This window comes from Nuphar pumila, chromosome 17 (genome assembly GCF_984573655.1).
Source record: "Nuphar pumila chromosome 17, dmNupPumi1.hap1.1, whole genome shotgun sequence".
Taxonomy (NCBI): Eukaryota; Viridiplantae; Streptophyta; class Magnoliopsida; order Nymphaeales; family Nymphaeaceae; genus Nuphar; species Nuphar pumila.
The window spans coordinates 82,298,960-82,323,177 of NC_143265.1; the positions used below are offsets into that span (position 1 = coordinate 82,298,960).

The window sequence follows — 24,218 nt, forward strand, 5'->3', positions numbered from 1 at the left end:
CCGTGACCTTCTAAGAGAGAGAAAAGATCAACATTACCACTCATGAAGATTAACAAAATGTTGAACCCATGAACCCAACAATATAAAAAACAAAACTAAAATATAGAGAAATAAAAAGCTAAAGAAAAAGAAACGACAGACAACAGACAACAAAGTCAAGCTCAATCAGGATCCGCTGGATTAGAAGAAACCATCGATGAGTGAACGTTGTTCAGAAGGAGGGAGAGGTCTCTAAGATGCATACGTAGAAACGTATATATATCAACCAGGATTTTATGGACAAGATTATTAAGGACGACCAAAATTTGACAGAAAGTAGCATCATTGTGTGCCATCCAAACAAACCACCAAGTAGTAAGCAACCACGTCTTCTAGATCAGTCTCCACCGCTTGCATCGCCTAATTCCAATAGGACCCAAGAACAGATCAAGCACAAAAGACTCTTCTTTGACAATTACGTCCGGAGATCTCCACGTCCTATTAAATAGGGTCACAAAGATTGGGCAGGACCAGAATAAATGAGAAGTAGTTTCTTCAGCAGTTTGACAAAGCACACACCAGTTAGGTAACTGAAAGCCCAATTTCTTTAAATAACTGTGAGTCTGAACCCTATCATGCAAAATTAACCAAGCCAAGACCTAAGATCATGGGAAGGGCCCTTAGCCCATAACACACACTCAGGTAACCAATCAGCCCCCGGAGGGAGCAACGATCTATACACTTTGTGGGTGTGGAACGCACCATTTGGCGCAATCGCCCATTACAACTACTGATCGTAATTTCTCGCATCCTCAATTTGATCTCTAAAGAACGATAAGGCTCTCAGTCACATGCTTTGCAAGTGTGAGATCGTCAACTCTCGAGTTTCATGACGAAAAAGAGATAAATTTGGAGCATCATATTTAGCATGAAGCAAACAAGCACATGGAGAACCTGGTTGATGGGTCATCCACTACAAGAAAAATGTTAATTAGTGATGGAAAATTGTGATGGATTAGCTAGAGAAAACTTTCTTCATGAATCTGTCGCTAAGTAGCGACGGATTAGCGATGAAAAACTTTCATTGCTAAACCGTCGCTACTTAGCGACGGATTAGCGACATTAAATTTTTTGTCGTTAATTCTCAATACAAGAAAATATTTTAGCGATGGATTTTGCGAGGGAATTTTTTCGTATTAGTGATGGATTAGCGACGAAAAAAATTCTATCGCTAAATCCGTCGCTAATTTTTTATTTAAACCGAGCGCGAAATTTTCCCTCCCCGTTTGAAATTTAAACCGACCTCGCTCGATTTAAACAGACTTTTTCGGAGGATGGCGACGTCGAAGAGCATGCTGGTTCACGGAGGACAGCGATGCCAGAGAGCATGCATGCGGGTTCACGGAGGACGGCGATGCCAGAGAGCATGCATGCTGGTTTATGGAGGACGACGACGTTGGAGATCGCATGCATGCCGGTTCACGGAGGACGGCGATGCCGGAGAGCATGCATACCGGTTCACGGAGGACGGCGACGCCGGAGAGCATGCCAGTTCACGGAGGACGACGACGCCAATTCACGGAAGACGGCGACGCCGGTACAAGGAGGACGACGGCGCCGAAGAGCACTGGTTCACGGAGGACGGTACAAGTCTGGCGATGAGGCAGAGTTGCCGTTCTGTGCAATGCCTGTCGGGTGTGGTACAAGTCCGGCTTATTGCTACCGGAATACCGCCCGACACGGATCACTTTTTTTTATTTTGTTTTTAAAATTTAGCGACGGATAATGTTCGTCGCTAATCTATCACAAATTAGCGATGAAAGTAACGGCAGATAAGTTTTTTCGCTAATTAGCGAGCAAAAATTCGTGATGGGTGCTATCCATTGCTAATCCGTCGTTAAGCCATCACTAAACAGTTTAGCGACGAATATAGTCCGTCGCTAATCCACGGTTTTCTTGTAGTGATCCAACATTGCTTAGCCACAAGAGCAATACTCCTCTATCTTGAAGCAAAAACACCTAAGACAGCCATACGCCTAGGTAACACCATCGTTCGCCAACTAACCAAATGGCGCTTACTTTGATGTTGACATGAGAGTATTTCATACTTTAATCAACACGTTATTTCAGCTGTCACTCAGTATTTTAAAGATTTATATTCTATTTCACTTACTGCGAAAGGTGTCATTGGTCATGTTTCTGTTGGTTCGATTCAGCAAGATCAAGCCAGAATTATGTAAATGAAGTTCTTTGAAGATGAGATTTTTAGGGCCATCAAAGGTTTGTCGGGGTGGAAAGCTCCAGGTTCTGATGGGTTTCATGTAGATTTATTCAGAATTTTTTGGTCTTGTGTAAAGCCTAATGTTATTAACATGTTTGATGAGTTCTATCGCAACTCCAGATTGCCTATTCAAACCCACTTGGCAATTATTTCTTTAATTTTGAAAGATGATGCTGCCACTGATATCTCTAGGTTTCGCCCGATTTTTGTTATGAGTGCCCTTTATCGGATGATCGCCAAGATGGTGGCTAATAGGTTAAAGGCCGTGGCTCACTAAATATTTTTGAACTCTCAGTTCACCTTTATCCACAACAAGAAGATTCACCATTCATTCATCTTGGCCTCTGAAGTCATTCACTCCTTACATTTTAGTGGTCAGTCCTATTTTTCTCTTAAATTAGATTTTCTTAAAGCCTTTAATTTTGTACATTGGCCCTTCTTATTTCAAATGTTATCCAATTTTGGCATTGGTCGTCATTTTTCTAGGTGGGTGAGGGAATTGGTCTGCAATGCTCAGGCCATGATTAAGATTAACAACATTAGAGGTGGTCAGATCAAGTTGGGACGTGGATTAAGGCAAGGCTACCCTCTCTCGCCTTTGCTGTTCAATTCCATTGCTGAGGGTCTCGTGGTGTTGCTCAAACGTGTTGTGGAAAAGTGCCTGATAGAGCTTTTAGATGTTTCAAATTTCTCGAAACATATTCTTATTTATGCTAATGATATGATTATTTTTGGGCGAGTAAACGTGGAGCAGATGCTTAGATTCAAGCTTATTCTCCAGTTCTTTCTTTCTCTTTCTGGGCTTTCCCTAAATGATAGCAAATGCTCTCTTACTATGTTCAATGTTGAGTCTTCTATGCTTGCAGCAGGTCAGCGGATTTTTAATTGCGCAATCTCTGAGTTGCCAATGATGTATTTGGGTCTGCCGTTACAAGTGAAGCGCCTCTTTTCCGTTGCTTGGGCTCCAACTATTCAAAAATTGAAAAACAAGCTTTTTTCATGGCAGGCGTCTTATCTCTTCATCGCTGGCCGTTTGACTTTAATCAGACAAGTTATTTCATCTATTCCTGAATTCTTCATGTCAATGTTCGTGATGCCTGTGGGTGTGGAGAAACAGATTTGTCATTTAATGACGGATTTTCTTTGGGAGTGAAAAAATTTAGTATTACCGTCTCCAGCCGCAAGCCATTTCACCCTTACCTGCTGCTTCCATCTAATTTCCTCCTTGACCCCCCAGTTCCTCAAAAGCATTGACAACTCAATAGATCTGGCCTACAAACTCTGCAGGTCCAAATCAGATAGAGACTCTGGGGAAGACATAGTTTGATACAACACTGAAATCTCTTGCTCCCAAGCAATCATTTACTAAAATTTAAGCACATCTCAATTATGGAGCCAAGCTTTAATATCCTTAGCGAGACGAGATAGCTTCTCATGACACCGGATAGCCACCCCACTGCTCATTGGAAGGCTTGTTCCAAGAGTCTGAAATAATCTTGTGAAAGTCTGGCTCCTAGAGCCACCATTGTTCAAACATAAAACTCCTGGCAGATTTAAAATCATTCCCCCAAAGAGTGATTAACTGACCATGGTTCGAGATAGAAGGAGCTAGCAAGACACACTTTACATCGGGAATTATATCCAGCAGATTTGGAGTGACAAAAACCCTGTCAAGAACTCTGCAGCATGAGCGAATCCGCCTAATCGACCAAGAGAAACTCTCCCCGATAAAAGGAATTGGGTAAAGGTGATGCTGATAAACAAAATCTTGAAAACTTCGCATAGATGGATTGAGAAGAACGAGGTTATTAGAATCCTGAATAGACAAAGGCAATTAAAGTCCCCCATAAGAAAATGGTACTCCTCGTTTGAGACAACGATCCTGTTTAAGTCGTTCCAGAAAGTAGGCCTCATGACGGCGTGATTAGGACCATACACAACAATGACCATGACTCTTCTTCCATTGTCTTGCAAAGTGAAGGCAACAGACAATGAAAAAAGACCCATGTCTAGCTGAAAAATATTTAAAGACTGCTTCCCTAAAATAATGATACTACTGTCATGGTTGACCGCAGGCTTAAAAGAATAGTCAACACCCCTCCATATACCAGAGGCAACAGAACGAGAAACGTCATCCATCTTAGTTTCAAAAATAGCAATCAGGTCAGGCTTCTCCTGTCTAACCCAATTAGCTAGAAACATATGCTTAGCGAGGCAATTCAAGCCCCTGATATTCCAACAAAGAGACTTCATGACACACAATCAGGAAAAATCTGAGTGTGTGGCCTCGCCGATCTTCGTGGAGACCTGCCATCGAAAGCCATAACATTGAGAGAGAGAGAGAGAGAGAGAGAGAGAGAGAGAGAGAGAGAGAGAGAGAGAGAGAGAGAGAGAGAGAGAGAGAGATTTCTTTCCTAGCCTTTATAATGGGTAAAACAAAAACATTTTACGTGGATTAAAATTTTCAATAAACTCTTAGGGCATGTTTGTTTTGGTAACAGGTGAGAAAGTAGAAGCTTGAGAGAATAAAAGTTAAAAGAGTAGAAGCTGAAAAAGAAATCACTCTACTTTCATAAGTTTCAAGGCAAAAGGAAGTAAAAACACTACTTTTTCATGTTCCACTAACCTTGAGAAAGTACTGTGATTGTTAATTATAATCACAAGAACTAAAAATTACAGGGCATTGCCAACATGCCCTTCATGACTATATATAATTGTTTTTTATGGGCAAGTTTTTCATATGCAAAATGACAATTCCTTATTTGTCGAACATGATCAGACTGTTTTTGCTACGTGTTTGCTCGCTTTCAATTTTGGACAAATCTCTGATGTTAGCGAATTGATTTTTGACGTTTCCTGAAGGACGTCTCAGCAAGAATGAGAACAGAACGTTGCATGTGAAATGACCAGTCATGTATATCGTGTTTACGACAGTGTGTTGATCTAGTTATCTTCTAAAAACAGTATAATCCAGATCGACTTCATGTTTTAAGATGTACTAGGGTGTCCTTTAGGTCGCGTTTGTCCAGGACTGGTGGGTCTGCCACTCCATTATTTAGGCGGGTCGACCCATTTATTAAACGGGTTCATTTTTTCCAAACCCGAACCCGCCTAAGAGGCGGGTTGGCGGGTCGTGTCAGGTTTTGCCACCCCTAGTTAGATAGACACTACAAGAAAATAGGAGATTAGCGACAGATATTAGCGACGAAAAAATTCCGTCACTAATTTGCGACGGATTAACGAGAGAAACAAATTCGTCGCTAAGAACCGTAATATTTACGAATTTTAAAGTGGATCGATTAATTGTTTTAGTTTCCTTTTATATGTATTTTGATGTGTACTTTGTTTTTTATTCACAGGAAATATAAATTGTACAGGAGATATAAATTGTATCACGAGAAATTTTTTCTCGATATTTAATTTTCAAATATTTTTTTAATTTTTTTTCTTTTTTTGTGATGGATTAGCGACGGATACATCCGTCGCTAATTAGTATGAGCGTTGAATTCAGCGACGTATTAGCGACAGCGATAAATCCATCGCCAAACTGAAGTCGCCGTTTAGTGAAGACAGACTTGCGACGGATGTTGACATTCGTTATTCTGTCACAACTTAGCGACGGAACTGGCGACAAATACATTCCGTTGCTACTTAGCGACGGAATGAGTGACAGATATATTCCATCACGAATTAGCATCGAAAAATTCACGATGAAAGCTATCCGTCGTTAATCCGTCTCTAAACAGGTTAGCGATGGATTAACATCGGATTAGCAATAGATTTAGGCCGTCGCTAATCCGCTTGTTTGTTGTAGTGAGATATCGCTTAATCTAGTTGGTCCAATACAATTTTAGTGTGTGGATCCAAAGAGCCTCTATTTCATATGAAACAGGGCCTTTTCCCATGTGAGATAAACGTTCACACTTGTAGGAAAGTGGTGTGGAGCGCACATAATAAATATGGCTCACTTCGTTCAGTCATTTCCCTTTAGGATGGCACCTGAACGCTTTGGTTCTCAAATTTGGTGGACCTGATTTAGGAGCAGGCATTCTAGATCGTGTAGCTTTTTTTTAAAGGCAGGTTTTGAACCTGCAACGTCCCAACACAAGGTGACTGAGTACTAGCTGCTCTTACCAGACAAGCGGAGCCCCCCCCCCCCCCCCCCCCCCCCCCCCGATACCACTCAGGCAACCCAAACCAGTGTAGATGCCGATGGAGTTTGAATAGCATGCATTTGATGTGGAGTGAGACCATGAGGTTGCCTACTGGGGAGCACTTTCGTCAAAGCGACTGGCTGATGGTAACCTGGCACTGGTCATAGGTCTCTCTGATGCCTTTCATCCATGTGATCAATGACATCCAAAACACCATGGTGTTGGACTCAGTGTTTTCAGCCGTTCATCTAAGTCATAAATAGCTCTGAAAAAAAAGTGAAATGGAGACCGATCTAAGAGATGCTGAGTCCAGTCACGGTGTTTTGGATGCCGTTCATTAGAGTGACATCTGACGGCTCTGACATGATACACACTTCTTTCATTTTTCTTTATGCGTTAAAGGCAACCAAAATGAACAACATCCATGAAAAGCTAAAAGAAGGGAATAAAGTGGTAAATTTTCTATTCCTGCAAACATGCTTCTTTGAGTTTATTGGCGCTTTACCAATCTTTAAAAGAAAAACAAAAAAAGTATAATAATTGTATAATTTTCCGATAAGAACCCATCTCTTTTTTATTTTTGAAAGGCAACCTGGGATTAAGCTTATACAACTATACCATTGGATTTTGAACATGCAACGCCCCGATACAAGGTGACGTGCACTAGCTGCTCCTACCAGACAAGGGGGACCCCTGTTGGTATTATAATAACCCATCTCTTACATTTGGAATGTAAACATATTTTTGGGAAACCCCAAGAAGGTCCCAACAATGTAATGAAACTTCAAATCAGGCCCAAACAAATACGAAATTGCATCCGAAATATTCATTTTATAATTAGATTTAAACGGTCTTATTAACCTTTTCTTTTTAAAGGCAAGCTGGAGTTAGGCAGACCTCACCATTTATTATTCAACTTACCAATGGGGTTTGAACCTGCAACTTCCCACCACAAAGAGACGTGAAATAATGACAGCTCCTACCAGCCACGCTGAGCCCCTTGTTGGTGGCTTTATTAACCCCTTGTGAAAGACGGTCCATTATTTTAAACTCCAAGGTAGTTTAATAATAATTTTAAACTACTCAACTCATGGTTAAAAATAGCAACTAGAGTTAATTGATAGCAATTCATGAAAATGTTGGGTCTTCTTTGAGTTTCTCAAAATGATGAGCACCTATTTGAAAATTATAGCAAAACAGGGGTAGCTGTTTGAAATGTTAAAATATAGATTCTTTGAACCAAAAACACGAAATCGTATTGCAATTTAGAATTTGTACTCAAGCAACTTGTGCTGAAAAACAAACGGGGTATTTTTTTTCTTCTTTTTAAAGGATTGATCCCATGAGCACCAATCAACATCTAATTTTCAAATTAGGATTAAGACAACCATGTTTGGAGGAAATTAGTTGTGGTGAGTTAGGAAGAGATTTCTGTGAATACCTGATAAGTTGGATAGATTTCTGTCAATTATCCAAAATGATAAAATTAACAAAGCGAGTAGAGGGTAGCTGCATACACTCATTTGTGCCTATTGCAGAACTGATGTGCTTTTTCGTGTTCTTCTCAATTTCATCATAGAGATGTGTTCGGCGTGCTTGATTTTATAAGAGTTGAATTTATTATCATCCAATTCTGATGCGTGAGTAGGCTTTTATGAGATTTTAAAATCGATGATATAATTTTTTTTATAAATATTTAAGGCTTAAAAATTCATGTTTTCTATATAAAAAAACACTGTAGAAGTAGAACGAGTCTGCGAGGTCAGGTTGTGAAAAACAACCCGAAAAGGCCCCGTTCACTCGCTCGCGGTATGTACGAAACAGAGTAGGCAGCTACCGTACCAAAAGATATCACATATCACCGATAAATACGCGTTATCTAATAATCTATATTGTCAACGTCGCTTGCTTCAATTCAATTGCCAGCAAGAGCGTTTCTTGGTTTTTGCTTGCAAGAGAGAGAAGAAGAAGAAGAAGAAGAAGAAGAAGAAGAAGAAGGTGGAGGAGAATGCGAGAGGTTCGGAGAGCCCTCGTGTTGGTGCCCATTATATATCGAGCCTTCTCTTTAATTCTCCTTCTTCCTTAGGAAGGAAGGAACCCCTCTTCCTGCTATAGTAAGAGGCAGAGGTGGTGGTTCTTCTTTTTCTCTTTTCTCGTGGTGTGTTTTTCTTTCGGGGTGGGGTTTTGGTTATGCTCTCGCCTCGCCGTCGTGGTGTGATGGGGTCGTGGCACAGAGTCGCCAAATCGACACAAGCCGTGGTTGCTCATGGGCTGCTCCTCGCCTTCACCATCCTTCTGGTGATGAAGCTCGACCGTCGCCTCGACTACTCCTGGTGGTTAGTTCTATTGCTCTTGCTTCCTCCTCTCTTTGATTCATTTTCCAATTGTGGTTGCGAGATTTGAGCTCGATTTCTCTGCTATCGTTTTTAGTTTGTCAATTTTAATGGGGAGGCAATTGGAATATGTGGAGTTGGAGAACTGTGGCATCTCTCTGAATTCAACGTTTTGCTTTGTGTTGCGTCGTATTATTTTTAAATTTGGGTTTTTCCGATTGGAACCAAGGGAAAGAAATGGGTGGCACAACATTTTGGAGAGATTCGTTGTGGGCGGTATGGTTTTTAAGAATTGCTTTCAGATTGGTGTGTGAATATGGTGATTTAAACTTGCAATTTATTGTTTAAGGCATATGACCCATATGTTTCGGGTATGAACTTTTGATTCTGTCTCTTTTGGAAAGATGTTTAGATGATGGTTACGGTGGTTAATGGCAAAGTTTGTTAAATCAGATGATTGTTTATGGTTTGTTCAATGCTATAATGAGAATTTAAATCTAGCCTTGTTTGGTCTAGTAGATGTCAAGTGGATTATCGTTAATTAGTTGCATTCTGATACTAAGATTCTTAGTCTATTCTTTTTATACTAATTATGTGTCACCTGGATTCCTGTAACTTGGTTGAATTGGTGAGTTGTATGTGAGACATGGACATGGAAATATAGTTAGTTTAGATTAAACTCCCATGATCTGGTTTATAAACGGTGAAATTCTTCATGTATTTCATTGTTAGTCCATTGAATTTTGCTATGCATTTTGGTGGGAGTGGCAGAACTGGTTTGGTGTTATCAGCAAGGTTATCTCATGAGATAATACTTGTATCTTGTTTCATCATATAGTAAATGGATGAGTTTGTAGGTACTTTTTGGCTTGTCGAACATAGATTGGTGTGTTTGGATTTGGAAGTGGCATTGAGAGTGTCATTATCATCCTGAAGGAGAAGAAAGAAATAAAAAAGAAAGGTTGCCTTCATATAATTCCAATGTTAATTAAAGGTTTAAGATACCGATCACAGTTCAAGATGCTAAAGCTCATTTCATGCTTCTTATGCTTACCCAAAGGCTAGCCCATCTAGGCAATCTACGCTTGTTTCATCCAGCGTTTCTATTTTATTAATTGATTAGTTAATGTTTCTGATAAGAGTTTACATTTCATGTTTTGTGGAAAAAATGCCAGAAGAAAAATAATGGATAGTGCTTGTTTGGAAATGGCATTTAGAGCACATTTGTTAACAAATTTGCATTCAGAGTGCCTAACATTAAATAATGTGCCATGCATTTTTCGAGTATCATGCTGTTATATTGGGTTTTAATTGCCTGGTTGTTGTGTGGTGTCCGAATGCTACTTCATCATCCAAGCAAGACAAGGATGCTTGTATACTATGGACACTTGGATCTATGTCAATGCTTCTGCACATTGGCATTACATGTTTACTTTAGTGCAGATATACTTTCCCATGAGTATGCACATGATTGCTGGATTAGGGCTGGTAAATGAGTGTAACTAACCAAACACAGGTTATTCAGCCTCAACACCTTTACAGTTTGATATTGTTTGGACATAAGTGCCAGATGAACCAATCTCAAGCTAGCTCATTTCAATAAAAATGATCTTTTATAGGATCCACAGTGAAAATGGAATTCCTGATCTGTTGGTTACAAGGGTACCATCTAACAAATTGAACTAACATGTAAATTTTCAATGTAAATGATACATAATTGCTACATATGTTCAACTAGATGAGCATAGATGAGCTGAGCTGAGCTGAACACCCGTTGTTTGTGTTCGGCTCACTTATACTACATGAGCTACTTATAGCACAGCTTTTTGAGCTCACTTGATGAGCTTGAATAAGCTACAGGCGACCCCAATCTAGTGGAGTTGTGAGCAGGTTTGTTCGTTTACCAGCCCTATGCTGGACACTGATGTGCATATCTTACAAGCATCGAAATGCATGGACTTTGAACTATTTGAGCAAATTTCTAATAAGTGACAATTTTTAAATTATGCAGGATCATTTTTATCCCATTGTGGTTATTCCACTTGGTTGTTGCTCGAGGAAGATTCTCCCTACCTGCTCCTTCACCACCACGCGATCGTCATGTATGATTGAAGTTCTTCATTTTGCCATCGTTACAGCAGGAAGCTATATTTTCATGTAAAGTCATATATATATATATATATATATATATATATATATATTTCTTTTTGTGTGTGTGTGACAGTTAGAATTTGGTCTCTTTTCTTTTAGTGCACCTAATGAAGCTCACAGTTTTTTTCCCTTTTCTCCAGTGGGCACCATGCCATGCTGTTGTTGCCACCCCACTGATTGTGTCATTCGAGCTGCTGCTTTGCGTCTTCCTTGAGAACCTCTGGGGTATGTTCATTGCATTTATAGGTTGTAATTGAACAGAATCTTATTTTCGTGGTTACTGTTGGCTGTTGCTGCACTAAAATTATTAAGATTGTGACTATTCTGGCAATTTTTGGTGATTCCTTTCTGTTAGTGATCTCCAATAACTATCTTATGCTTGCTTGAGACTTATATCTTTTGAAGGATTTTCTTGCAGTTCGGGCCTTTCCAGAAGTGGATTTGATGATCGTCTTTGTCCCTTTGCTAATATTCGAAATTGTAATCCTGATTGACAATTTGAGGTATCTTCCATTGTTTGAGCTTACTGTGGTTGTATGTCTACATTAGCTCTACCTTCACAGAATCGGTGCATCAAGAACTTGTTTGTTTAATGTTTGAAACAGGACAGAAAACCGGGGTGTCTTTTCTCTTTTGAGATTACTTGTATCGTTGTTTTTTATTTTCTTTTTGGCATCCTGATGCATGTTTTTTGTTAAGATAACTCAAACCAGGATCTGTTTTTGTGTATCTATTTTTATAATCTTTGTTGTGGGTACATCTCTTTTTGTTTATTTCATTTGGTTTATGGTAGTATACACACACAATAGTTGTTTTCCACTGCAAACAACAATGAAATGGGATGAGTGCTTGTTTTTTTGTTAAAATTCTAAGGCATTTCAAACTGTATTTTCTGAACTATCCTGTATTGCTTTTAGTGACTCATGTTTTAACTACTATAAGTGGGTTGATTTTCATGGTCTTCATTGCATTCATCAACATCATTTTTTTTCTTATGCAGGATGCTTGGGGCTTTGATGCCAGGTGATGAAGAAAGCATCGGTGATGAAGCCATATGGGAGATGCTTCCAGTAAGTTCTCACTGGCTTGATCTGATATATCTGTAATATATATGCTATCTAATGGGTTCTAACTTTATATTAGATCGTTTTCAGAAATGATAGGACTAAACATTCAAGACTCTTATTTTTTTTGTTCAAATCCCCAACATTTATTCCTGATGAAAGCCACACATTTTTAGGTTCCCAAAAGAAAAGCTCTTCCTGATATTATCATGAGTCTGATTATATATATATATATATATATATATATATATATATATATATATATATATATATATATATATATATATATATATATATATATATATATATATATATATATATATATATATAGGCTGTAGTATGGAATTTATATTCTAGCCTCTAGCCTAAAAAAAAAGTCCATCTTCTAGCATGTTTTTGGTGCTGAAAAAACCAAGACCCATTGGAAATTCAACATCAGGGACCCAAAGAAATATTTTTGAACTCAAGGATATCTCTAAAGAATGTGTTTGTCCGTTATTTTTGGATATTGGAAATTGTGATAGGTTCTCAGTATTTTGGGAGAAGTTTGATATGTGATGTGTGTCAAATTTCCACTATCTAATGTAGGTCTTCTGGGTTCCTAAAACATCTGGTAACTAGAGATTCATGAGTAGGGTCTACATCCGAGTTTCTACACTAGAGCCTAGCCTAAAAGCCCAAAAGAACAATGAAAAAGGATCCTAAAGCATAAATATATATGGGATAATGTTTTTAATTCTGTTCAGGAAATACTCGTCATTTTAAGGTTCACTAACTAGTACTTATTTTTCTGTTTCATCATCATCATCATCTTTGTTTCTTGTCCATTAACCTTGTTGTTATTTCTGTTTATGCATATGGTTTTACTACCCTGATTATCCTTTGAGGAAATTAATGGTCTAATTGCAATTTTCTCCAGCATTTTTGGGTTGCAATATCTATGGCGTTCTTTGTTGCTGCAACCATATTTCTGCTGCTGAAACTATGTGGTAAAGTTATGCTTATCTGTAAATAGAAATTCCAGTTAATGTCTCAATTTAAGTTGCCTTATTTTTATAACTATCTAAGAGTCAATCAAGAGTTATCTGAAAAAACGCTTCAGCATAAATTCCATATTATGTGTATCATCTGCATAAATGATTCTTTGATCTGATATGAACTGTTGAACTTATGTATGAGAACACTCATTAGAGTTTCTAATTTCCTGAAGTGTGCATGTAGCAACAGATGGTGGTCCAATGTTTTGACTAACGAGGTGTAATTTTTTTGGTAGACATGCAAACCATGTTTCCTTTAATTGAGACAATGTAATCAGGTGGATGTGACTGGAAATCTTGGTTTGTGATGGAGTTAGTCTTTCCTCTAATTGTTTGGTTATGTTTATGCAGGCATAGTCACCAAATATTGTGATATGTTGAACTTACTACATTTGTAAATTTTTAAACAATGAAATGTCCAAAATATCACAATAATGAAAAACCCAAAATGGTAATATCTTGTTAAATATTAACATGATATTTTTGATGAATTCAGTTTAAAACCCCTGAGATATTCATAAGAAAACCATGCCTTTTCGAATTTGCCAAGAAACTTGGTACATGTTACTGCAAGACTGATATTGGTGACTATGTTGTTCGTCAATAGGTACTTAAGGGATGCTCAGGCTCCTTAGTCTGAGATGATTTTGTAAAGCCATAAGTGTTGGATGGAATTTAAAATTGACCGCGATGTGAGAAAGATGAAAAGAGCATAAGTGTTGGATGCTCAGGCTCCTTAGAGTTAATCTTGACTGCTCTTTCCACTCTAAAGGGACGTTTCAAGGTGTCAGGTGTCGCTTGGATGACAGCCCAACCTGTAGTTCAAAATCCAACCTGGATTTGAAAGACCAGAGGAGGGGAGAGGGGAGTGATATTCTTCCATTGGGTCAACTTCTCCCATTTCCTCTCTCCTCTCCTACAACTTCCACATCTTTTTCTACTTTTTGAGTCATTAGCCAGCATGGATGACCATTCTGGTTATTTTCTGATTGGGTAGTTGAAAATTGATCAGAAAGTTCAATTTTTTTTTGATGAATATTTTAATTGTCTTTGGCCACCCATTGGATGGAATGTGGTTGGGATGCTTCATTTCGACATGGATCAAACCCTTCTTGTCACTTTCCCTGGATTTTGACCAGAAAAGAAGAGAGAGAGAGATGATGGTTGTGGTGGTTGAGGTTGATGATGATATAGAAAATATGATATAATAACTAATGGAATATGATCTGATAATATGGATATTGGAGATGATGCTAATTATCATACGAGGGGATGATACTGATGTGGGAAAGATGAAAAGAGCATTAGAATAATGATAGTGATGATGAAGAATAAAAAGATGATGGTTAGGAAAAAGATGTTGGTGTTGATTATAATAATGACAATTATGATATGCATAGATGTGCACACACATGCACAGTGTGCCATTTGTCCAAACCTCCAACAAAATATCTACCCACTTAAAGGTCCGAACTTAGGTTAACTGGTGTCATCCAAATGCAAGAATTAGTATTGTCATGGATACCAGTTGGTTTCTCACCCCAAGAAGAGCTTGGATGTACTTGAGCAGAAATTGCACAAATTCCTATGAGCAGGAGTTGACAGTGACAAGGGGACTTTATTGAACTTTAAAGGAGGTAATGTACCCATTGCACATGGGGAAGCAGATGAAGAAAGTATAGTTATGCTTGTTCTCATTTCCAAATACTGGTAACTGTTGAATCATATACTTAGTGGTTGAAAAGTTTTGTATATGAATCTACATGGAGTCCATGAACATGATTGAATTGCAATAATTCAGAAAACATATGCAATAGAAGGACTAGGTTAGACTGTTGGTGGTGTAAGGAGGGACTGAGTAGGATGTAGAAATGGAAGTCTGCATTATTTCAAGGATCCTTGGTACTTTAGGACTCATGATGAGAAGTTGAATTTTCAGAGTCTCTCCTCCTAATTGCTCCAAGTGAGACCATGCATCTTTGAATAAGGTCAATAGCAGAATTTGTTCCCAGAGAATCAGGCAATGAAAATTCACAAGCTGGATAGACCTGTGACTTTGACTTATGGGAAGGACCATTGTGCCCTCAAGAACACAATTTGTTGGAACTGTGTTATAGCTTCTTTGGAACCATATGCTGAAGCCTCTCCCTTATAGGAAAGGAGGCAGCATTGAAAGCAGTGTCATTTGATCGTGTGTTATGTGGAAAGGTTTCTCGGTCTCTAAATAAAAAAGTTTCTAAGTGCAACTTCGGATTGATTGTAAGAATCAATCAAGGATTCTGGTGTCCCTTCTTACGTGTGTGCCTTATGTACTTAACTTCCCATGAAGGAGATGTCTATGGGTTTATTGGAAATTGGATATGGACATTATAGTCTTATTTATTTCTTTTGTCTAACTTTAAAGGAATGAAATAACTTGCTGGTATCTGTATCAGAATAATATCAGCAAGACAAATTCTCATGTGAACTTTAAAGGATTTGTGTTCCTCAGAAATTTTGGCAAATGCTAAAAGGAAAAACTTGAAAATCAGAAAAGGTTCAAAAGGTTAACATACTGGGTTTCTCATGAAAATATCATGACGATATGCAAAAAAATTCAAATTTTCCTAATTATCTTTACCTTTAGTTGTGTTTGATACTTGCAAAAATGCCAGAAGAAACCAAAATATATACTGTAATGGAGAAAAGAAATTTCCATTAAGCACTTGCTGTCAATGGATTATAAAGCTTGCCACCTACCTTCTGACACACGTTTTTATTTGTAGATACTCAAAATATTAGCTCTTGCTAACTATTTTGTATCATAAGAAACTGATTGTTTACGCAGCTGATGTTAATTCAATATAATGCAGGCGTTCTAGGTGCTTTAAGTTGGTGGGATTTATTTATTAGTTTCGGGTAAACTATTTCCTATTCATTATAAATTCTTGTTCCTTTTTTGTTTCCATCTTTATTAGCAAAATATTGCTTACCAGATGATGCCTTGTGCAGACTTGCAGAGTGCTTTTCATTTTTGGTTTGCACAAAGTGGTCCAATCCAGCTATTCATCGACAACCTCATCATGGAGGACCGAGTTCATCTTCTCAAACTATTAGATATCTTGATTGGAATAGTGGCCTCGTGGTTTCATCTGAAGAGAATGAAAGCCAGCATCATATGTGTTCCTCACAGGATATTGGAGGCCACATTATGAAGATTCCTGTGATTGTATTCCAGGTTTTGCTTTGCATGCGCTTAGAGGTATTCCCTCGCTAGCTTTTGTTTTCCTCTTAGACTTGGCAAACAGCTACTCTATCATAAATTACCATTCACACTGAATGGAGACCCTTATCAGTTCCATAAAATGTTAGGGTACACCGCAGAGTGCTCGGCACATCCCACTGGCAGGACTCTTCTTGCCACTTTTCCTTTTGCAAGGTGCTGGGTTTTTATTTGCTATTTCAAGGTTGGTGGAGAAAATTGCACTTTTACTTAGTAGCAGAGCTACTACAGGAAGATGTTTTCCTATCTGTTCAAGAGCTCGTGATTGTCTTGGGTTCTTACATCATGGTTCAAGGTAAATACTTTTTATGTTCTTGTCTAATTGTATGCTACTGTTTGTGTATACCTTTTATTATCGTTTACGGTGTGTTGCATTCCTGTATATTGTACCTAGATTATTTTGATTGCCCATTTGTTTCATCTCTTGCAGGCTTCTGGGTTGGTGGTCAATTGATGAAAGCAGTAGAGAAGAACAGGCTCGACTTTTTCATTCATCAACTGCTGGGTGAGGATCTTGTTCCTTTTAGTTGCATGATTAATTCCTGCATTGTTTGCAATGATGATGCATGCAGCTCCTTCCTTCAGGATGACCTTGATATTGAAATTGAAATGCATGTCTGTTGGTTGTTTCAGGCTAAAGGTTGTATTCTATTATCGAGATTACAACTTTTGTTGTGGATTAGAGATTTTTAAATTTTACACAGGAATTGATGTTGAAGACTTTTCATATTCACAGGCATACACCTCTGTGTATGGATTTAACTAGAACATGGCTAGATAATATCTGGGCACCGTGTGGTATAATATGCTTCATTTCATCAACTGAACCGACAAGATCGTCATGCATTATGGAAACTAAGATAGTTGGGTATTTGTAATATCAAGTAGATGCAGCAAAGTTATGGAAATAAGAGACACTACAAATTTTCTTCTTGGATCTGGTCTAGGATTTTTTTTTGGCATCAGAGGCATTAAAAGCATGTCACATGCAATAACATTGTGGCTATTAAGGACAGTGTTGTGGATATCCTGCTGTTGATATACAATATCTTGTGGAATCAATCCAAGAATATGGTATGATACACCATAGATTATTTAATATATGATTTGTCATATACTTATCATATGGTAGGGGTTGTGTCATTTTGTGTCATGCAACAACTTGAATTGTCTTTCACTGAGACCTATATGTTTTTTGTTTTCTTTTTCAGAATTGTAGGGTTAAAACAGGGTCCTTTTAACACCATTTTAACACCAAAAACATGCTAGGACATTTTCTCCTCTCAATCTAGCTTATTCTATATCTCAAAAGTTTTTGTAAATTTTCCCTAAGTCAAACTTTGGGAGGCCCAATTGTGCAAGGTCCTTAAGGTTTTGTCTTATTCCAACCACCTTTCGGAGGTTAGACTTGCATTTGAACTGGGCATATCTAATATTTAAGGGTCAAGCAGGTGAGAACTCACCTATTCTAGGTTTCTCAACTCAAAGGGGGATATTTAGTAACCATTTCAAGGCTTTGTCCATGCAAGGGAGTTAGATCTATAATTTAAGGAAAAACAAGTAAAAAAATTGTCTTAAGATGCTAAATTTACATCGAAATCCCTCAACTCAAGATTTATACCTACTTTTAAGGTTTTTAATATGCCTAATTTTGGTATCTTATGGTTTTTGTGAATTTATTTTAATTGCAGATTACAGTATTGCTAAGGAAGATTTGGTTTTATATTCAACAAAGTGTAGACTATTATATTTGATGTACACAATCTGATGGCATCAGGAACAAGAGATTGTATTTGTTTTGCACTAAAATTCATGGTGGCATATAATAGTCCTTGTAGATGCTTAGGGAGAAGAAGAGGGAGGCTTGAAGTAGGAGAATTGTTGCCACAAAACTTTCTTTCTTAGTGTGGAGGCTGTACACTCGAATATTCATTAATATGAGAAGCCCTATTAAAGGTGGTGCAGATAGGGGTGGACATTGGGTTGGGCTGGGCCGGCCCGATTTGCAACTCATTAGGGCCCGATAAGCCTGATAAAAATTTGGACCCGAAATCGTAACACAATAATTATCAAGTCAGGCTAGTCCTGATATTCTTCTGGTTCGGATTCAAATCATATGCCTGAGACCTGCTGACATAGTTAGTTCTGGCCAGGTCGAGCTAGGCTAGGTAAGTTAACCTGTGAGACGGGAAAAGAAAGGTGGGATACCCTTATACTTTTTCAATGGGGCTTGCTTCTCTTCTCTGGGCGATATGGGACTACATTAATTCACCTTTAACTTATATTGCAAGAAAACTGTGTCAGTCTTCTTCTCCTTGAAGAAAACATTAATGACAACTTGATGAGAGAGAGAAAGCATATTAAATGCGAATTCTTCCATAAACATGCACCATGCATCCATCCATGAATGAAACCTCATGGGAATAGTCCCATATCGATTAGGAGAAAAGGGTGAGGAGCTCTTATTGTCCTATAAAAAAGACCTTTTTCCCTTTCTCATTCACAAATGGATTTCCTTCATCAATGGGTCGGGTTTTGGATTTAATTATCTATAACCCAATATATAACCCAAAAGGTAATAGGATAAAAGGTTTTTTTGGTTTATTTTAATGGGTCCCATAAAAGCCCGACCAGGCCTGGATCAATGCTGAAGCCCAACCCGATATTTTATCAGGTCGAGCTCGGCCCGATAATTGTCAGGCTATGTCCTGAAATGCTGGCCCGAGACCAACTGATATCGTACTGTTGAAGATATCCAATGAAGCTGAAACGACAAAAATGTCGCTATGTGGTTGATGCATGTTTCTCATTAGCATATGTAGGTTGAATATCACCTTGAATTTGAACAAGAATTCATAAATCCATGCCACATGATTCATGTTTAATTTATAGATATCATCATCAAAGTAATCCTAATGAATATGGCTATTAAACTACTGCAGGTCCAGAAGCACATGGCCAACGCCAACCACAACAATAATGATGAATCTTATATCTTATATCAAAGGCTTGGAAAGTTTTGAGTTTTAAAGGAGAGCAATAAAAATAAATCCCAAACTGATGTTAAAACTGGTCTATGGTGCACTCTGAATAATTTCCTTTATGAAAATTAACATTCTGGATCTTTACTTTGTTAAGGAAATTATTTTGAGACCATACTGTAGAGGAGAAACTATTCAGAGACCATACCATAGATATAGATTTTAACATCAGTTTGCAATTTCTTTTTGTTGCTCTGCATTAAAGTTGGAACTGCAAGCCTTTGATATGACTCATGATTATGGTTGTGGTTGATAACAGTGTTGTGAGAGGCATACGCCTCAGTACCTGAAGCGTACGCCTCAGAGGCGAGGCGCACGCTCAAGGTACTGAGGCGTTGCTGTGATGCGCCCCTCATCAACCTCCGACCAGTTGTGACCACCGACCACCGGAGTTGCTGTGCTGCAGCTGCTGCTCAGTCTTCTCCGACCACCGGACGACCGGCATATCCCTCGCTTCCGTACCAGCTGGGCGGGTGGTCCTTCTCTTACTGCCTCCCCTCCCACCGCTTCACTTCCATTCCAGTTGTGAGAGGCGTACGCCTCAGAGGCGAAGCGCAGGCTCAACGCCTCGCTTCGCCTCATCGCATTTAACAACCTTGGTTGATAATGTGCTTCTGGCTCTGCATTAGTTCAGTTGCCGTATTGATGAGAACTACTTTCACGATGATTTCTATAAATGACAGGTTTTGTGAAGGAAGCTATTTTGTAATGTAAGTACATCTGCCACATCACAATTTTGAATGCTTTCCAAACTTGTGTGTAAACAAATGTGTGTTTTAATGTTTGATGTAAGTGATATGGTATTTACGCGTTTGATAAACAAACTGGTAGAAATTTCTTTTCTCCTGGAACTGTTTATGTTGAAAAAATCAGACATATTAAAGAATCTCACAACTTTGGTTATGTACTTTCTGTCATAGCATAACTTCCTCTGCACCCTCAACCAGTCCATGGATTTTTCATGGGAACACTTTAATTTTTATGGTTTGTTCATGTGTTTTTTTCTGTTTTCTAGAAACATTTTTTTTCACATTTGTTTTCTTTTTCCCTTTGCTTTGTTTGTTGTTCTTGGATAATCTAATGATTTTCATATTCTTTTGCTGTAAACTGTACAGGTACAGCACTTTCTCTGGTTATCCACCTGAAGTGGTAAAGAAAATGCCCAAAAGGGATCTTGCAGAAGAGGTGCTATATGTTACTGGCATCTTATTTAATTTTATATCTCATTTTAATTTTATCAAAGATGTTTAAACTTTTTTAGTTTAATTTTCTTGCCATTGTTTGATGGTTTGATGGGCCATCTTCAGTATAGTTTCTCAAAATTGTGCATCATATTGAAAGTTTATCTGCCATATATTTTCATTCTGCTGTTACCATTATCCATTGTGTTATGTTCTATTATTCTAAAAAAAATGCATTATTTCATAAATTCTACAAATTTCCAGGTTTGGAGGTTGCAAGCAGCACTAGGGGAGCAAACAGAAATCACAAAATACAGCCAACGAGAGTATGAAAGGCTTCAAAATGTAACTCGTTACCCTTTTCATTCAAATCCTCTAGTTATGTCATACTAATTTTAAATGAGCATTTTATTTTATTAATCCATAATTGTCTAATGTAAGTGACCTTCAGCTTTATCCTTGATAGTGCAGCTACACATTCAAGTGTTTTTTTACTGCTCATTGATTGTTTGATTAGTCCCTGCTATGAATGGCTCTGTGTTTGTTACCTGTATTACTGTACAGTGGATTTTTATTGCTCACTAGTTGTTTGATAAGGTCATGCTATTCGTGAGGTTTAGCCATGAGGTTGATGTCACCATTTTGGTCATCCGTTCATCTGTTCTGTATGATTTGCTGTGGCCATGAATAGTGTGTGTGGCCTGTTCCAAGAATGCCTCCGGGGGCCTTACTGATTTGATTCAATTAGGATCCTTGTTTTATTCTCGTTCTCAAGCACTGGACTGCTGATTCTGAAAACGCCCCTTTCTTTTACTCCTGTAGCATTAAGCATGATAGCAGTCATGAGCAAGTTACATTGAGTTCATTTAATTGTAATCATGAGCTCTTAGTGAAGCAGATAATTTTCTAAGTTCACTCCTTTTATTTTTCTGTAAAGAAGTGAAGCTGCATGAGTATTGTGCTTAATGTTATCGTGTCTGCCTTCTTTAAACTATTCTGAGCTCTATGTTGCTCCATTAATTTTTTTTTGAGAGAACTGAATATGTCATTAATATAAATAAGTAGATCAGAACTCATCAAATAAGTGGCATGTGATGAAAGATCACACTCTCATAGCAAATAAAGAAGCAATATACAGATCATAAAAAGAAAGAAGAGAAAAACAGTATAAAGAACCATCATCCAACGTCCAGGCCAAGAGAACCCTTGTCGGACCTACCACTTCCAATCCAGCCCAATGTCTGTTGCTGAAAAATTGGACCTCAGGAGACCATCCAGTTTCCCCCTAACCAGTCAGAGGGGCGATCCAGCCATTTGCGTCTTACCCTGACCTTAACCTCCCATCTTAGCTGGTATAGTATGTAATCAAGACTGCAAGCATTTCCTTTGAAGATGTGTTGAGTCCTCTCGATCCAAATGAGCTTCCAAGCTGTCAAAATCCAAACTCGCGAAACAAACTTCCATCTGTGGCCCTTGGGTAGCATATGGGCTGCAATCAAAGCCTTCCTAAGAAATGATATGCTGTCCCAATCCATAGAATGATCTTTCCATGCTTGTTGCAGTAAGGAGTGCATGAATATGCAATTCCAAAAGAAGTGGGTAGTGGTTTCTTCACAATGACAAAGTGAGCAACTACTAGCAAGGTGGAAACACCGTGTGTTGCTCCATTAATTTATGTCTATTGTTTATGTTCTAATGTGAAAGTATCAATGATGGTTTGTCAACCTTGGACACGTGACCTTGAATTCGTTATGATAAAGTAGATTAGGCATTACATTATATTTTTTGGTTCTTGGTTCAATCTTTTGGCTAGCCATGGAGTTAATATTTGTAACTATGATACCGCTGTTGCCTTTTGGAAGAAATTTGACAACAGACATAAAATTTTGTACTGAAATGTGTAAAGACATGCTACCTTTATTTCTGTGGTTCAATATTTCCTATTCTAACAATTTCATGGTCCATTGATCAGGAGAAAGTTCTCTGTAGGGTTTGTTTTGAGGCTGAAATTGGTGTTGTCCTGCTGCCATGCAAGCACCGCATCCTTTGCAGGTATTTTGCTCATAATTTCTCTTAGTTAATATGGCTTCTGTTTTAGTATTGATGAGTCTAATACTCATTATCTTTAACGCAGTACTTGTTGCGTGAAGTGTAAAAAATGCCCGATCTGTCAAGTCTCCATTGAGGAGCGTATGCCTGTATATGATGTATAGTCTACCATATGTACCATTACACACAAGAACCACTTATTGGAAGGCTGGGATTGCTGGTATGCGATGTACAAATTTGAAGTTTAACGCACAACACAACCATTCTGCTACTCGGATCCTTCAAGAAACTTCTAGCTGTTCCTTTGCTTTGTTCAAATTTAGATGATTCAGCATGTAATGATGAGCCTGGAAGGAAGCTGTGTAGATTTATTTGTAAAGAAGTACCTTTCGCTAATAACTGTAAATATTTGATGGTTGGATACCTTTTTTTCCAAACAAAATGTAATATCTACTAGATTATATACCTACAGTTTCCCTGTTCATATTGTCATTTGACTTTCTTATGTGTTTGTATAGTTAACTAGTAGAATTCTTTCGTGCATGTCACAGCGGTTTGTAGGTTAAGGCATGGACTTTTATTTCTATGGTGTAATTTTCAAATGACTGTTAAACTTTTCATCATTAATATATCTCCCAAACTTTTCCCATTTTTCAAATACCTCCCAAACTTCTACTCTCGGTTAAGCAAATAATCCAATGAGCTAACTAGCATTAGACTTATGTCGAAATGACTAATCTAAAGCCTTTCTTTCCCACTCTCCAGCTCGTCCTTGACTTGACTCCTTTGCTTCATACATCAAAAATCACTTAACCAATAAGAACCTTGCCGAACCTACTCAAATATGGCCTCTAAGGTTTCTTCATTGCTGGATCTCTCCTGTTGGAAGTGTTGTGAAAACTAAAAGCAAACCACAAGATAAAAAGAAAGAACATGAGAAGACACGAGATTTAGGTGGTTCAAAACTCAGGCCTACGTCCATGGGTAAAGGAGGAGCAAGACATCTCCTGGCAAATGCTAGAAAATACATAGGCTATATGCAAAACTCTCAAAACCCTAATCCTCAATACACTTGAAACTCTTATATCTCAATAGGTAGTACAAAAGAGAAAAATTACAAAATTAGATATGTTCATACAACATTAAAAAATGGGCCCTGTACAATTCTTGGGCCTAATGGCCCCATCCCTTCCCCACCACCACAAATCCCCATTAAAAATCCTATTGTACAGCCGTCAAAATATTTCTAGAGCGGGTCACGAAACGGAGCGTGTCCAGAATTCATGACACACACAGGAAGTTATTTAAAAATAATAAAAAAGGTTTATGAATGTAAAATAGGCACCTTGAAGAAGCACGAGCATTCAGGCTCTCTCTGTCTAGGCAAATGATCCTAGTAGAACTCTCGAAAATGAACGATAAACTGAGATGATTTTTTCACCACAGTTTATGGTGCAAAAGGAAGGACTGAATTTTCAAACTGAAAAATGCTTGAAAAAGGAGGAAAAAATGAAGTGAGAGGGACAACACACAGTTGGTGTGCAAAGAGGCAAATGTTTCATCAGCCGAGCTGCATAACCAGAATGTGAATCCTGCAACTGATCGAAGCTGGCAAAGGGTAAAGAAGTCAAAGATGTCCATGCTTGATCACATCTACGGGTTAGATTTGCAAAAAATACCTTGAAA

General features: G+C 38.2%; 1 protein-coding gene across 1 annotated transcript; it reads left to right on the forward strand.

Annotated features, from left to right (window-relative positions):
* The first annotated feature begins 8,418 nt into the window (after nt 1-8,418).
* LOC149812508 (uncharacterized) lies at nt 8,419-23,015 on the forward strand. Its single transcript, XM_089993368.1, has 14 exons — nt 8,419-8,750; nt 10,759-10,849; nt 11,039-11,123; nt 11,317-11,401; nt 11,899-11,968; nt 12,882-12,951; nt 15,852-15,897; nt 15,991-16,240; nt 16,351-16,556; nt 16,692-16,766; nt 20,418-20,487; nt 20,748-20,828; nt 22,456-22,535; nt 22,618-23,015. Exons 1-14 carry the CDS (start codon nt 8,605-8,607, stop codon nt 22,694-22,696), a joined length of 1,434 nt encoding a protein of 477 aa, XP_089849494.1. The 5' UTR covers nt 8,419-8,604; the 3' UTR covers nt 22,697-23,015.
* The last annotated feature ends 1,203 nt before the right edge of the window (nt 23,016-24,218 follow it).

Excerpts from the sequence above, each read along its gene's own strand:
- LOC149812508 (XM_089993368.1), top strand. The coding sequence starts at position 8,605 with ATGCTCTCGCCTCGCCGTCGTGGTGTGATGGGGTCGTGGCACAGAGTC. Across the intron at positions 11,124-11,316 it reads CTTCCTTGAGAACCTCTGGG|TTCGGGCCTTTCCAGAAGTG; the intron begins GTATGTTCATTG and ends ATTTTCTTGCAG. Across the intron at positions 16,241-16,350 it reads TGCTTTGCATGCGCTTAGAG|GGTACACCGCAGAGTGCTCG; the intron begins GTATTCCCTCGC and ends ATAAAATGTTAG.